Below are 16,069 nucleotides of genomic sequence, written 5' to 3'. Positions count from 1 at the left end.
ATAACACTCCACAACCCACCCAGACACCAGAAGTATGCTTTACTAACCTGTTAGGCATTTCCTAATCCATTTAAATTGACATCTCATGGTTAACAAGTACACTAACTTTTAACATGTTTTATTTATCTTGGAGTTAATAACTGATGCATTAAAAAAAACTGCATGAGTTTCTTGTAATTTTTAGTTAAAACTTACTGTATCTTGGGCCAGGGATATAGCTCAATGGCACAAGTGCCTGCCTGGTAAGCCCAAGGTTGTGAGTTTAATCCCCAAGTCCACACACACTCACACACACACACACACACACCAAAAAAAAAAAAAAAAAAAAAAAAGAACAAAGGTAAAAACTTACTGTACCTTTCAGCAGCTTCATAAAATGTTCCTAATTGGAGTCTCTTCTTCAGCATATTTATTGCAAATATATTTCCCAATGTTCTTCAATTAATATACTTCATGATATTGTAAATCCAAAAAAACCCCCAAAACAAAAAACCTAGTGAAACAAAAAAGAACCCCCAAAAAGAAATCTTATTTTTAATTTATTTTAGTATTAAATAAATACCCGTCTCCAAAGACCACATAACTATTCCAAACAGTTTTTAAAAGCTTCCAGTTTGTGTGTTTTAGAAATGCAGTTAATTGTTATTTTAAATAAAATGTAGAGAAGATGGAAAGGAATATTTCTGCTTGAGGGCAGAGCCATGATGAAGAATTTTTATCATTGTACATTTAGGGTTTAAAGTTTTATTATTAAAATATTTTATAATTTAAATTTATTTTAAAATGTAGATGTTTTTGCACTTGACATTTTTTCCTGAGTAATAACTGAATTTCAAGAATTAACTTCAGTTGTGAAAATTACCATCGTGTGTTTGAAACATAAAGCATTATTGTGACATGAAAGTCCAATTTCTTTGATTTTTAAAATGGTCACAATGCCTAATTAATGAAGATGAGAGATATTACTTATGGAAGTGATCAGTGAGCCAGGTATAGAGAGATGCTCATTTTAAAAAATACATTGGCTGAGATTAAATAGCTCATTCCTCTGGGCCATGCAGTTTCTAAGACTCTACAAACAACAGTAACAGCAGTGTTAGGGACCCCGGTAACTTTTCTCCTTTATGGAATGAGTCACAGGGCTGTATCAAGTGCCACTGATAAAAGGAAGTCTTGAATCATCACATTCTTTTAAAGTTACAGAGTCTTCTGGAAAAGCACTTCCAGCCTTAAAATTCAGTCTTTCTGCCCTGGGAATGCATGCTGTGCTTGTCAATGATCAAGCAACTGTTTGGTGCTGGTGGTGAGGATTATTTACCTCTAGCAAAGCACTTGAATTTCTACACACAGCCTCCCTTTGCCCCACCCCACTTTAGAGACATCCTTCTAGTTATGGGCAGCACATGCTTCGCTGCGTAGTACTTAGTACGCTTGGAGGGTGGTGAGCACACACACGGAAGAATCTGGGCTCTGCCTGAACTGAGATAAAATAAAATTAACTTCAGTTAACAAAGCATAGTTCTCAGCTTCCGGATCCTCTTGGTATGGTTTTATAAGAAACAGTAGACCTTCAAAACAAAAACCAAGCTGAATACAGTGGTGCACGCCTGTAATCCCAGCACTCAGGAGATTGAGGCAGGCGGATCACTGCAAATTGTAGGCCAGCCCAGCTACAAAGTGAGTCCAAGACAAGCCTGAACTCTACAGCGAGACCCTGTCTCACACAACAAAAACAGAAAAGCCTTGCTTCCTCATACAAAATAATTTTGCATTCTCCATAGCACAAAATTCAAGATTTTTTTCCTTACACTCCTCTAAAAAGAGAAGTTCAAAGTTTTAAACGTGTCAGTAAAAAATAGACTTAACATTGATCACTTTAACCATTTTTAAGCATAGGGCTCAATGGTACATGACACTGAGATTGTTATGTAACCACCACTACTGTCCATCTCCAGAAAGTTTTCTTCACCCCAAACTGAAATTCTGCACCCACTGAAATGTAACCCTTTGACCTCTGGCAGCCCCTACGTTCAGTCTCCCTAAATCTGACTGCTCCGAGGACCTCATTGAAGTGGACTCAGCCAGCAGTTGGCTTTCAGTGTGGCTTACTTCACTTAGCATGATGTTTCATCCACGATGTAGCCCTGGTCAGAATTCCCTTCCATTTAAGGTGGAATCGTACTCCATTGTGTGGGTATTCCATGTATTGTTTATCTGTCTATCCAGGGGTGTACAGCTGTATACTTTCCACCTTTTTAACCTTTGGGCTAAGAACTATGGGGCACTCAACCAGGCAACATCTTCCAGTGGAACTCTGCTTCTTCCTCCCGCTCCCCACCTGTGTCCGTGTGTATCTGTGTAGCTACCTCCGCCTCCTCATATAGAAAGAAAATTGTAAACCCCCTCCACCTTTACCCGTTCTTCCTTGGCTGGACTTTGTCCAGCCAGGTTTATTTATAAACCATGCAGGGCTCATTAAAGACAAAGCACTTCGCAAAGCCACCTCTCCTCCTGTCCTCTGCAGGAAGCTACCCAGGAGGGTCACTACCTACGGCAGGAGCATGACTGAAGACAAGGGCAAGACAGACTCCCTCCGGCTGAGTATGAAGGGATGTCGGACAAACAATGGCTTTGTCCAGAATGAGGACACCCCGGAGCTGGATCCAGATCCCAGCAGCTCTGCGAATGACCTGCAGCACCAGGCCCTGAGCATCGCGGGCCCCGAGGAGCCCGCCTGCCAGGGTGTGCAGCCCTACGCGGGGATGCCCAAGGAGGTGCTGTTCCAGTTCTCGGGCCAGGCCCGCTACCGCGTGCCCCGGGAGATCCTCTTCTGGCTCACCATTGTGGCTGTGCTTTTGCTCATCGGGGTCACCGTGGCCATCATCGCCATCTCTCCAAAGTGCCTCGACTGGTGGCAGGCAGGGCCCATGTACCAGATCTACCCAAGGTCCTTCAAGGACAGCGACAAGGATGGGAATGGAGATCTGAGAGGTAGGTGTTCCCAGGCCAGGCCAGGCCAGTGAAGGGGCCACAAAGAGGCTGGACTGTGGCCTTCTCCGCCTTGAAACTGAAATCTGCCTGGGCTTCCCGGTAGGCATTTTCCTGCGACTGCCCTCTCCAGTGTCTCTGTTTATGGCGTTCTAAAAGCCACTCAGCAGAACCAGCAATTATTCCACAGGATGAAAGGTTATTTACCTTTGAGTAAGAAAGTACCATTTGATTTACTGCCCACAAGGTCGAGATGCTTGTTTACTGGTCAGTTCTCACTTCTTACTCATGGCCCGTTTCCTCTGAAAATCTACCTCTTGCTTTCTGTGCACTTTAGAGCTGGGAATCTCAGAGAGCTTTACAGCTGAGAACTGCTTTACCAGTAGCTGATGTGGTTTATTTGACAGTCTGGCTAACCGCTTTTAAGTAAAGCATAAATATTTGCAGAGAATTAAACAGGGTCTTTGAAAGGCAGAGGCCAAATCTTCCACATTCCTGAGAAATGAAGGGAAGTGTGTGTGTGTGTGTGTGTGTGTGTGTGTGTGTGTGGACATAGCAGTGTGTTGTTATTTGGATTAAGGATTATTTAAGATAATATTCACATAAGTAGAAAAGTAGAAGTGAAAAGTTATTTTTTAAAGTTAAGCTAATGCTGGACATATTAGCACAAGCCTGTAACCCTAGCACTTGGGAGGCTGAGGCAGGTGGATTACTGTGAGTTCAAGGCTAGCCTGAACTGCAGAGTGAGACCTTGTCTGAAAAAAATGTTAAGCTAATAATATTCTAGAGAATTATAGAATGCACTTAAAATTTATCGTTCTGACCAGACCACTTTCAGGAGTAAAATTGTGCTAGGCATGGTGGTTCATACCTGTAATCCCAGCTCTCAGGAGGCGAGGCAGGAGGATTATTATGAGTTTAAGATCATCCTGGACTACACAGTGAGTTCAAGGCTCCCCTGAACTGCATATCAAGACCCTGTCTCAAATAAAAGACATAAAATGGGATTGTCTTTGGCAAATTGGTGTATTCACCTCAATTAAAAGCAACAATAAAAATCAAATAAATAAGATAACAAGCAAAATTTTAATGATTATTTGAAGAAAATAAAACAAGACAATGCCAAGATATAACTTAGCAGGGTGGTGCCTGCCTGGCAAGTACAAGGTCCTGAGTTTGAATCCTGGTACCAAAAATAAAGAAAGCAAGATAATAATATAATGCAGCGTGAGGTGCAGAAAGAGGTTTAATTCATCTTTAAAATGTTGCACATGAACTCTTGAAATCCAGATTTCGTTAATAACTAGCAAAAGCCTTAAAAATCTTCCCTTTTGCACATTTCTGTCATTTTTCTCCTTTTCTCTTTTTTTTTTTTTTTTTTTTTTTTTTTTTTTTTTTTTTTTTTTGGTGGCACTGGGGATCAAATCCTGTGCCTTGCTAGGAGCTCAGTCACTAAGTTTCATGTGCAGTCCCATTTTCTCTTTCTAAAAACATCTGTGACTTCACAAGTTAAAGAGCTGCATATTTGTCTCCAAGGTGTGGCGCAGACTCATTGCCTTTACTAGCCTTTAAGCTCCCTGCTCAGGCCTCAGCCCCACCACAGATTCCTGGGTGTTTGGACTGTGCTGATAGCACCCTTTGCTAAGGCCTGGAGATGCACCTGAGTGGCTTCCTTTCCTTGTCACTTGACCCCAGGGCCTGCTGCCTCTTATATACTCATGCTAAACCAGAGCAGCCTCTTGACTGAGTACAAACCAAATCCCTAAATCTAGAGATAAACTGCCTGCCCCAGCCCTGCCTTCCTAACTTCCTTCTAGATAAAACCCAAACTCGCAGGCACAGGGATGTCTGCAGTCATCTCTTACATGTTTTCTTTCTTTCTTTTTTTTTTTTTTGTCTTTGTCATTTTTATCGGTACGAGGGATCGAACTCACGACTGCCTGCTTGCAAGGCAGGTGCTTATGCCGCTGAGCTAAATCCCCAGCCCCCCCTCTTACATGTTTTCATTTCCGATAACTTGTCCTGTGAGAGTGGTTGCTACCTGTGATTGACAAGCACTGGTCCTTGGGGTTGAGGGGATTCTGTTGTGATTACGGAGGAACCAATCCAGGTATGATGTTTAGTTTTGGTGACTGCCTTCTGTCCCTCAGAGGGTCAGGCTGGGATTCCCTGTTTACTTTGAGTCTGTCTAGCCTCTTTCCTGTGCGTGTGTGTGTGTGGTGGATGTGGGTGTGTGTGTTTAATGCCGGGCATGGAATTTGAGGCCAGGCACGTGCTGAGCACACATTCTACGACTGAGGTGCACACACTGCCCCCTGAGCTTGCTGTGAGCATCAGTCACATTGTTCTAGTTTAGCTGAAACCCTTTTGTCCCTTCTTGATACTTTGTGACTGAAACACGAGAGAAAAGGAGGCGGCCTGTGCAGGGAAGACTCCAGACACTGGAGACCCAGGGACTTGCAGCTGGTCGTGGACTCCGTGATTTGCTGTGGGAAGCCACACTGAAATCACACAGGAAGCTGCTGGAGATTGAACCCTAGACCCAGGTCTGTGAATCTGCGATTCCAGCACTGACCTGGAAGTCACTTATCTGCTAATTATCTTACAAGGTTCCAAGTACAAGGAGTTTCACTTCATACCTCTTCCCAGCCAGGCCTGGGCTCTCTTCTGTGTCAGTTCTTGGCTGCCTGTGGAGGTGAACAAGGAGAAAAGTCCAACTCAACTTCTCTAAAGCAGTCCGAGAATAGCATACAAGATCCTTGTGTGCACACCTACCTTCCGCCATGCTTTTGTACTCTTTCCCCAGTCCCATCCTGCATGAGACATTTGGGTTATTTACTATGGTGAAACCCAGGACCCAGCTTTTTTTAGACACGCCCTGACTGTCTGGTTCCTTATTTCCTTTCCCCCACCTGCAAGCCCTCCACTGTGTCCCCTGCCCACGCCTCCCTGATCAGCTACCCTTAGATCACCTTGCACTGCTCTCCTCCTGGTCTGGATGTTGTCCCAGTTCTTGCCAGTATACACTAACAGTGACAGCACACCTCGATTAGGACCAGTCACATGATGTGTGCCCGGTAGCCACGTGTGGCAGTGGCTGTGGTCCTGGCTGTGTGACCGCCAGGCTCAGTGGGTTATTCTTCGTTTCTCCTTGGCCACTAGCCCAGCACCTATTTGTATACCATGCATAGAATAAAGCAATGATACTACATATAGTCTTGATTTAAAATGTAAAGTTAGAATAGGTAACAGATCTTATTTATAAGCATCTAAGCCAAGTGTGGAGGCGTACTCCTGTAATCCCAGCACTTGGGAGGCTGAGGCAGGAGGATTGTTGCAAATTTGAGACCAGCCTGGACTACAAAGTGAGCTCAAGGCCAGCCTGAACTGCATAGCAACACTCTGTCTCAAAAAAAGGACTAAGGGGCTGGAGATTTAGCTCAGCAGCATAAGTGCCTGCCTTGCAAGCAGGCAGTCGTGAGTTCGATCCCTGGTACCGATAAAAACGAAAAAGACAAAAAAAAAAAAAAAAAAGACTAAATAAATAAATAAATATTTATAAGCATCTATGTTGAAGGTCAAAGGTTATTGCTGGAAGACTAATTAGATGTTTTTCTTAGAGCTAGACCTTACTATTTATGTTTGACTCAAATTCAACAAATTCTAAATATTTTTGCCTCCAGTATAAATACTTTGATCTTTGACATATTCATTTTAATTCAATTTAATTTTTGAGGCAGGGTCTCTCCCTGTAATACATGCTGGCCTTGAACTCACTATATAGCCTAAGCTGACTATGAATTCAAGGGGATCCTCCTGCCTCAGTTTCCCAAGTACTGGGATTCTAACCATGCACCACCAGGCCTGGCTATTTTATTTTTCGTCCCTCAAATAAAAGCAAACAAACAAGTAGACTAAGATTTATTGATGCCTTTGGTTTTCCCTGCAGGTATTCAAGATAAACTGGATTACATCAGTGCTTTAAATATAAAAACTATTTGGATTACTTCGTTTTATAAATCATCCCTGAAAGATTTCAGATACGGCATTGAAGATTTCCAAGAAATTGATCCTATTTTTGGAACAATGAAAGATTTTGAGAATCTGCTTGCAGCCATACATGATAAAGGTGAATTGTGTGGGAGGTGGATGGAGGGCGTGAGAGGCAAGAAAAGTACTTTACCACACGTTCACTTAAAGCATTTCCCCTTCCTCACTGTGTAATATTCCACTGCACTCTTCTACTAACATTGGAAATGTTTTCACTCATTAGGTTTAAAATTAGTAATGGATTTCATACCAAACCATACCAGCGATAAACATCCTTGGTTTGAAATGAGTAGGACGCGGACTGGGAAATACACTGATTATTACATCTGGCATGACTGTGCCCACGAGAACGGCCTGACCATCCCTCCCAACAACTGGGTGAGTCCCGGCCTCCCCAACCTGCACGGGGCAGATCTGTAGTGAGAGACCTGGTTGTTCAGGAAGCTTTCTTAAGGAAAAGCATAAAAAACCCTAGTTATAAAGAGTACAACCATCTGCTTCCTCTTTGTCTGAAACTTGGTATCTGTACCTTGGAACACATCCGACTTTTTTGCTGTTCCCACCTGAACTAAACCATAAATCTTCTTGGGAAATTCATTAAGTGCAACTAGTCATCATACCCTCCTTTTTCTTTAAACTCTACACCTGCCTCCTTCCTACATCATCACGCTCGGCAGCAAACCGTGCTTCACAGAGGGGACGGGAGCCATCCCACCTGCCTGCCCCATCCCCGCCTTCTTGTATAATGGAGCCCACATCCTTCCTGCCTGGGGTAACCAGATTTAGCAAATACAAATTTAGCCTATCCAGTCAAATCTGATTTTATATAAATAGGGCATAAACTGGGCATAGTAGCACATGCCTGTAATCCCAGTACTCAGGAGAGAGGCGGGGGAATTGCTGTGATTTTGAGACCAGCCTGGGCTACACAGTCAGTTCAAGGTCAACCTGAACTACATAGTGCAACCTGTCTCAAAAAGACAAAAATTTTGTTTCATTATAAAATATTGTGTAGGTTATGCTTATACAGCTAGCCCTCCATACCTGGAGGCTCTGTGTCTACAGACTCCATCAATACATACAGAAAATATTTAAGAAGAAAATTGCATCTTTACTGAATTAGTATAGACTTTTCTTTCAGGTCACAAACCCTTAAACAATACAGTGTTACAACTGTTTACGTAGCATTTGCATTGGAGTAGGTATTACAAGTAATCTAGAGGTGACTTAAACTAGAGAAAACGTGGGTCAGTTCTGCGTGAATATTATGCTATTTTAGAAAAAATTTGGGGGCTGGGGATTTAGCTCAGCGGCATAAGTGTCTTGTAAGCACGTGGTGGTGAGTTCCATCCCTGGTACCAGTAAAAAAAAAAAAAAAAAAAAAAAGTTCAGAAAAAATTTGAACATCTGCAGGTTTTGGTATCCAAGTTGGGGTAGTGGTTCAGGAACAAATTTCCTCGGATGTCAAGGCATGGCTGTCCTACAATGTCATGTGCTGTTTTCTAGCATGCAGGTTTGTCTGAGTATCCTGTACTCTGGCAGCTTTATCGTGCCCGGCCAGATCTTCCTGATCTGCTTCCTTCCAAGCCTGTTACTCTAGATCATCTTGCCCTACCCTGGTACCTCCTTTCCTCTTCTTTTCTGTTTTATTGTTATTTTTTATTTTTGGCAGTACGGGGATTGAACTTAGGGCATCCTCTTCACTTTTTTTTTGGTCATTTTGAGACAGAGTGTCACTCTGCAGTTCAGGCTGGTCTCGAACTGGCAGCGATCCTCCTGCCTCAACCTCCCCAGTGCTGGGATTACAGGCGTGAGCCACCACACCCAGCATCCTCTTTACTTTTTGACCTTTTTAAACATTTAAACACAATGGTTCATGGGTACTATTATAAAGTTCAAAATAGAAACAATTTTAAAATGTATTTCAGGTTGGGCTGGGAATTTAGCTCAGCGGCATAAGCGCCTGCCTTGCAAGCAGGCAGTCGTGAGTTCCATCCCCGGTACTGATATAAAGGCAAAAGACAAAAAAAAAAAAAAAATGTATTTTAGATGACACTCAGTTGACATATTTCAGGGTGACTGTGTGACCATCTACTCCCGATCCTGTGCCCCCAGACTCAGTGATCTGCACCGCTCTGACCCTGGGGACTAACAGGTCCCAGCACACTCATCTGTGTAATTTTTCCCCTTCTAATCCACGCACTTGTTAAAATGATGGTGACACTGGCAACATTTATTAAACGCTTACTGTGTGCCAGGCTCTCTGTTAAGTGTCTCATAATCATTAGTTCCCCTGACCCATCCTTAGGACTATGAATCAGGTGCAGTTTCCTTTCTGCACACACGATGGCTGGTGTCACCCAGAGCTAGTAAACGAAAGGGCTGAGGCCCAGATGTCTTCCGTCCACCTCTACAGTCCGCTTTTAAAAGGTGTCATCTGTACCTCTAACTGTATAATCTGTTGGCAATAGGGTGGCACCAGCTACCTCTTCTGACATCAGTTTTCCTATCCTTTCATCTGTCAGCCTGCCACTGTAGGCAAGGGGTTGCATTTCCTAATAGAGCAGTTAACACATCAGAAAATATATATAATATCCAATAGATGGATAAACATGTCGCAGTGTGATCATGGGACAGCAATAAAAGGGAACGGATCATTGGGATAGGCAACAAAATAACTACACAAAGTGAGACAAGCCAGAAGAAAATAGTATATATTGTAATGATCCTTTCTACATGGCACTCTAGAAAAATGCAAGCTGACCCATAGTGTCAGGAAGTGATTGTGGGTTATTTAGGGACAGAAGAAATATAGAGATGAGAGGAAGGGATTTAACAAAAGGAAACGAGGAAAGTTATGTTCACTATCTTGGTTATGGTAATGGTGAATATATGTCAAAACTGATCAAACCAGACACCTTAAAAATGTATTGTTTAGCCAGGCATGGTGGTGCACACCTGTAATCCCAGCACTTGGGGGGCTGAGGCAGGAGAATCACTGGGAGTTTGAGGCCAATCTGGACTAGAAAGAAAGAAAGAAAGGAAGAAGTATGTTTTAATGCACTTAATTATACCTGAAAAGATTTAATTTAAAAGCATATATAATATGTTTCTGAGCTTGGGAAGATACTAATACAGTATCAGTGAATCCCAACACTGCCACATACACAGACCCAACTGCAAAGCTGGCCCCTGCTGACCCTGTCACAGCAGCCACTCCTCTTCCCTGTCCCCTTCCCGGGCTTGCTCTTAGAAGGAACCACTACCTTGGATTTTGGTTTTTCAGCTTCTTACCTTTTGCTTTTTCTGTATCACAAGTGGTATATTTTTAAGGTTTGTTTTAAAGTTTTCTTTACCTTGAACTTTATGAGAAGCATCAGACTCATATAATCTTCTAAAGCTGGCTTTGAAAGACTCATCTTTAGGATTTAGCCTTGTAGTTCTGGTTAGCTGTGAGTCATACATTTTTGTTGCTGTCCAGTAGTTCATCGTGTAAGATCCCCTGATTTACTTATTTGCTCTTCAGGTGACAGACAGCCTATCTCCAGTTTTTACAATTGTTATCAGTGTCACAAATCCTTGGTTAACCTATCTTAAGGCCCCTTTTCAAGGGCTTCTGTAAATCAAATAACTAAGAGTATCCAGGCCAGGTGGCAAATGCCCACCAGCCCAGCACTCAGGAGGCGGGAGGATTGCCACAGTTTGAGATCAGCCTGGGCAAGTTGGTGAGACCTTGCTTTCAGGAAAATACGTATTCTTATTAAACCCTGGTATTGGCTGGATTTTGTAGTCTTAGCTGTTCATGTGAACATAATATTATCTCATTTATCTAATTAATGGTGATGATTTATTTACCAGTCTAGTAATTATCTAATTACTAACGATGTTGCAAATCTTTTTGTTCATTTATTCTCTTGAGCATCTATTTCTGTGAACATCTGTTTATGGTTTCTTTCCCAAATTCTCTTTTGGATTATTTGTCCCTATGAAGTTGCTTTGTGGAGTTCTTTCAGAATTTTTTTTTTTTTTTGAGATAGGTACTTGTTACATAGTCCAGACTGGCCTTGAACTTGCTTTATGTAACCCAGGCTTGTCTCAAATTCACAGCAGTCTTCCTGCCTCAGCCTCCTGAGTGCTAGGTTTACAGGCATGTGCCACCACATCCAGCTTCTTTGTGCACCGTGTATCCTGTTCTTTTGTTGGTTGGACACATGGTAACTACCCATCCTGGGTTGTATCTAGGCAGGTCACCCAGTAAACTAGCAAGAGCCTATGTTTCCTTGAAAGGTAGCAGCTGCCTCTCAGCTTTGGACAGTTGCCATGGAAGTATGGAGCCTGAATAACTGGGTCTTCAACTAAAAATAAGATTGATGCCAACCCTGCCCCAGTTTTTAATGTATTCCAGATGCTCTCTTTAGCAAGAAATGAACAAAAAGCCTGAGGTAAAGCCCAGGAACCTGTCACATTCAAAGGTCACAGAGTAGGTTAAGAAGTGTGTTTAGAGATTTGGGGGACCAGGGGAGTCTTAACTGGATCCCTACACCTGAACATTTCTAGAAAGAGAAAATCAGCTATAATGTTTGGGTTTTAGCACTTCAAATGGCTGGATTTTTATTCTTGAGGACTAGTAGAATTTTAAGTGAATGATTCTAATAGAAACTTTCTGGAAGTACACGTTAAGTATTCCGTGTATCCAGGATGAAGCTCCTAGACTAATGGAATGTCATTTTCTTCCACATTGGCAACCATCTGTGTTACCTCACTAACAAGATAAGTTCTTCCAGAACCTGGGAGAAAAGTCAAGAAATAGGTTAGCAATGTGAGTTCTTTAAGATGGCCTTGTTGAGGCCGGGGATTTAACTCAGTGGCTTTTACACACCTGCCTGGCAAGTGTGAGGTTGTGAGATTGATCCCTGGAACCAAAAAAAAAAAAAAGATGGCCTTGTTGAATTTGAGAGTATCAGTTTGCCATGATACTCTTTGAGCAGAACTACTAGATGAATCCATCCAGCCACATTTCGGGGGCATTTGGGCAACACAGATAGCATTTTCAGCATTAATTTAGCTTACTGCTAATATTCTTAGAGGAAAAATTCAGCATTTACGCACTCTACCTGCACAGGGCCAGGCATGGCAGTGGTTGTATCTTTGTGAACAATATCATGATAAGAATAACACTAAGCACGTGCTGTGCTGTCTGTGTCTGTCTGCTAGCTAAGCGTCTACGGAAACTCCAGCTGGCACTTTGACGAAGTGCGAAAGCAGTGTTACTATCACCAGTTTACCAAGGAGCAACCTGATTTAAACTTCCGAAACCCTGACGTTCAAGAAGAAATAAAAGTGAGTATAGACACCCACACCAACTTCTCTCATGGGTGCTTACGTGGTTATTTCTAGCGCTCTATGTCAAACAGCAATTGTCAGATCAACGGGTACCTTGGCCTGCGACACTGAGCTGGCGTGGGGAGGTGGGTCGGAAGGCTGTGTCTCTGAGCCCTCATCTGTGACACCCTGTTGATACTTGTCTTCAAGGCCTATTTGAAGATTAGATGAGATAATCCATGCACGTTGTGTCCACCCAGTAAATATTAACTTGTTGCCTCCTCTGTGCTGGGCCCTGTTGTAAGTGCTGGGAACAGGGCAGTGAATCAAGCAGCCCTGAGCCTTGTGTAAGCAAAGGGCCAGTGGCTGAGTAACCAACCGGCTGAGGATCAGATCGTACCTGGCTGGGGAGCCCGGGGCCAGAGTGCAGGTGGAAGCCACTCTTCCCTGGAAGGTGGGGAGGACCCAGCCTGCACTGTGGAGCTGTTTGACAAAGATCTAGAGACGGAGGGAGCTGTGTCGTCTGGGGCAGTGGTGGTGACCTTATGGCACACGTATTATTGTGTTTTTTCTTTTTAAGACCAAGATGTTAACATACACCTTGTTTTTTTCTGAACTAAAACCCCAGTATTCAGGTTTAATTGCAGAGTGGGCACTTCGTGATAACCAAGTGGGTTTCAGGTTGGAGTTTGGGCACTTGGTCCCTAAAAGGTTTGTCTTTGCTGGTGAGACAAGAGAACTTTGGGCAGAGGGAGATGTAATGCATAGATTTGAGGTAAGAGTGTGGTTCAGGTGTCTCGGGGATGACATGGAGGCCTGTATGTAGCATTGCCAGATTTAGCAAATAAAAAACAGGGTACACAGTTAAATTTTAAATTTTGGATAAACAATGAATAAAATAATACTTGGAATGTGCTCCTCCTGCTAAAAATTATTCATTATTTACCTGGAGTTACAACTCAACTAGGTGCTCTGTGTTTATCTAGCAGCCCTGCCAGAAACACATGAGGCTGAGGCTGAAGTCCCAAAAGTAAGAAGTGGGTTTGTCGCACACGCCTTGAATACGGATGGAAGGGCACCCAGTGCTCTGTGCACGGGAGACTGCCTGGGGCAACCCAAGGCTGCTCTGATGGGCTCCCCCTGAGTGGTGCTGCCTGCTCCAACAACACCTGATGCACAGTTCGTAATACACAGCAGCCACGCTGTTCTCCCTTCCGTGGCTCGAGTGCGTGTGAAGTTACGTGAGTCCCTGGGAAGCATCTGAGGTCGGCGGCAGGAGAGCACCTGAGCAGAGCAGGGTGCCGTGGGTGCCTTTCTCTAGCTTGTCACGTCAGCTGAGCAGGGACCTGTTAAGAGTTACTAGGGGCATCTGAAACCCTTGGTTTATTTTTCTTTCATTTTATTCTTAAATACAGTACTTCATATACATAAAACTTATCCCTTTTGAATGTTTAATTCAGTGGGTTTAGTACTTTGCAGATTTGTGCAACCATCACTGGTAATTTCAGTACATTTTCATCTTGCCAAAAAGGAGCTCCATACTGATCAGCATCCCTTCCATGCGAGCTCCCTGCAGGCCTTGGGAACCATTAATTTGCTGGTTACGTCTTTAGGACATCTCATAGCGATGGAATCCTATAATACCTAGCTATATATCTATGATCTATATCTATCTGTGTATCTATCTATATTTCTATACTTATAACTGTATGTGTGTTTGAGAAGTTGAATTGTTTTCCACAGAAGCTGTACTCCTTAACATGCTCACTGGCAGTCTGTAAGGGCTCCAGTTTCTCCACATGCTCAGCAATTGTTGTTATATATAAAGTGGCACCTCACTGGGGCTTATATTTGCATTTACCTGAATGTCTGGAAATATTGAGCATTTTTTCTTGTGCTCATGTGTTCAGAGTTTATTTTTCTTCAATATAGAAATTTCTATTTAAATATTCTCCCTATTTAAAAATAGGTGCCAGGTGCTACAATCCTAGCACTTGAGAAGCTGAGGCAGGAGGATCACTGCAAGTTTAAGGTCAGCCTGTGCTACATAGTGAGTTCAAGGCCAGCCTCAACTACATAGTAAGATCCTGTCTCCAAAACCCAAAAATAGGCCCAGGGATATAGCTCAGTGGCACAGAGCCTGCCTGGCAGGCACACGGTCCTGAGTTCAATTCCTGACACCAAAGACAAATAAATAGGTATATTTGTCTTCCCGTTGTTAGGCTGTATATATCCTGAATATGTGATTTGCAAAGACTTTTCTTTCATTCTATGGGTTATCTTTTTTATTTTCTTGATTGTACTCTTTGAAGCACAAATATTTTAAATTTTGATACTAGTTTTCTCTATTTTTGTTGTTACGTAGGTTTTTATTGTCATATTTAAGAATTATTGCCTGATACAAGGTCATGGAGATTTATCCTTGTTTTTGATATAGGGAAAATGCTGGGGCTGGGGATTTAGCTCAGCGGCATAAGCGCCTGCCTTGTAAGCAGGCAGTCATGAGTTCGATCCCTGGTACCGATAAAAACGAAAAAGACAAAAAAAAAAAAAAAAAAAAAAAAGAAAGAAAGAAAATGCTACATGTCAAATACATCAAGTTTATGATCCCCAAAGTCTAAGGATGAATTCTGAGAAACAATGGAGGTTAGGAGTAGGAAAATTTACTGGAGAATAGGAATGGGGAACAAGAAAGCTCCTGAGAGACAGGAAGGGTTCCCAATGGGTCACCAACAAGCCCACCTCTCAAAGGAAATTCTTTTTTTTTTTTTGTCTTTTTCATTTTTATCGGTACCGGGGATTGAACTCATGACCGCCTGCTTGCAAGGCAGGTGCTTATGCCACTGAGCTAAATCCCCAGCGCCTCAAAGGAAATTCTTAGAGCAAAATCATGAGGTGGGAACAACATGAGTCAAAATTATGATCAACCAATAAGGTTGCAAGTATAGTCGCTTAAGTAGTATTGATCCAGTGGTAGCAAGGGTACATGATTGACATCATTAACCTTTGTTGATAATGTATAGTTTTGGCCTTATTTTGATCTTAGTAGGCTCTGTTTTATAGTCTTAGTAGGTGGAAGAGGATGGTCCTCCCACCTACTGAGATAATGGGAAATCTCAAAAGGATGATACCGTTAATCCGAAGTCTCTTCGTGACCTAAGGAAGTATGTAGAACTAGCCATTCTGATTTTAATCTTCAGAGGCGCCTCCAGCCACGGTCCTGATGGAGTCCCATCTTTTGCACTGACTTCTACTATAGTTCTACTTAACTTGGCTGTCTGTATTATTTTCTTGTAAGTTTTTACAGTTTTAGCTCTTTTACTTTAGATGACTTCTATTTATGTTTTGGTTAATTTTTATATACCGTGTGAGCTTTATTCTTTTGCATGAGGCTACCCTGTGATCCCAGCAATGCTTGTCTAAGAAGACTGTTCTTTCCACATTGAACTACCTTTCAGCTCTTGCCAACTGACCATAAATGTGCATTTATTTCTGGGCTCTCAATTCCATCCCATTCATTTACATTTCCAGACTATGCTTATGTCAGGACCACATTGTCTGGATTACTGTAAGTTTGTAGCTAAGTTCTAACATCAAGAAGTGTGAGTCATACAACTTGGTTATTTTTTAGTGCTATTTGAGTTCTTTTTGCTTTTTCATATAAAGTTTTGCATCAATTTGTCAATTTTTACAAAGAAACCTTCTGAAA

The 16,069-nt window shown here is 42.4% G+C and overlaps 1 protein-coding gene across 1 annotated transcript in view; it reads left to right on the top strand.

The window, feature by feature from the left end:
• Positions 1-16,069, top strand: part of Slc3a1 (solute carrier family 3 member 1) — a 49,669-nt gene that overhangs the window by 4,913 nt on the left and 28,687 nt on the right. The window contains exons 2-5 of the mRNA XM_003472929.5: positions 2,525-2,991; positions 6,938-7,117; positions 7,262-7,416; positions 12,253-12,378. Coding sequence (XP_003472977.1) covers positions 2,562-2,991; positions 6,938-7,117; positions 7,262-7,416; positions 12,253-12,378 — 891 coding nt within the window. The 5' untranslated portion in view covers positions 2,525-2,561. The remainder of the gene's footprint in view (positions 1-2,524; positions 2,992-6,937; positions 7,118-7,261; positions 7,417-12,252; positions 12,379-16,069) is intronic.

Source organism: Cavia porcellus, unplaced genomic scaffold, assembly GCF_034190915.1.
Source record: "Cavia porcellus strain 051 isolate PalLab524CR breed Dunkin Hartley unplaced genomic scaffold, mCavPor4.1 scaffold_1, whole genome shotgun sequence".
Lineage (NCBI taxonomy): Eukaryota > Metazoa > Chordata > Mammalia > Rodentia > Caviidae > Cavia > Cavia porcellus.
Note: the sequence above shows the minus strand (reverse complement) of the source record. Positions and strands in the feature narration are given on the sequence as shown.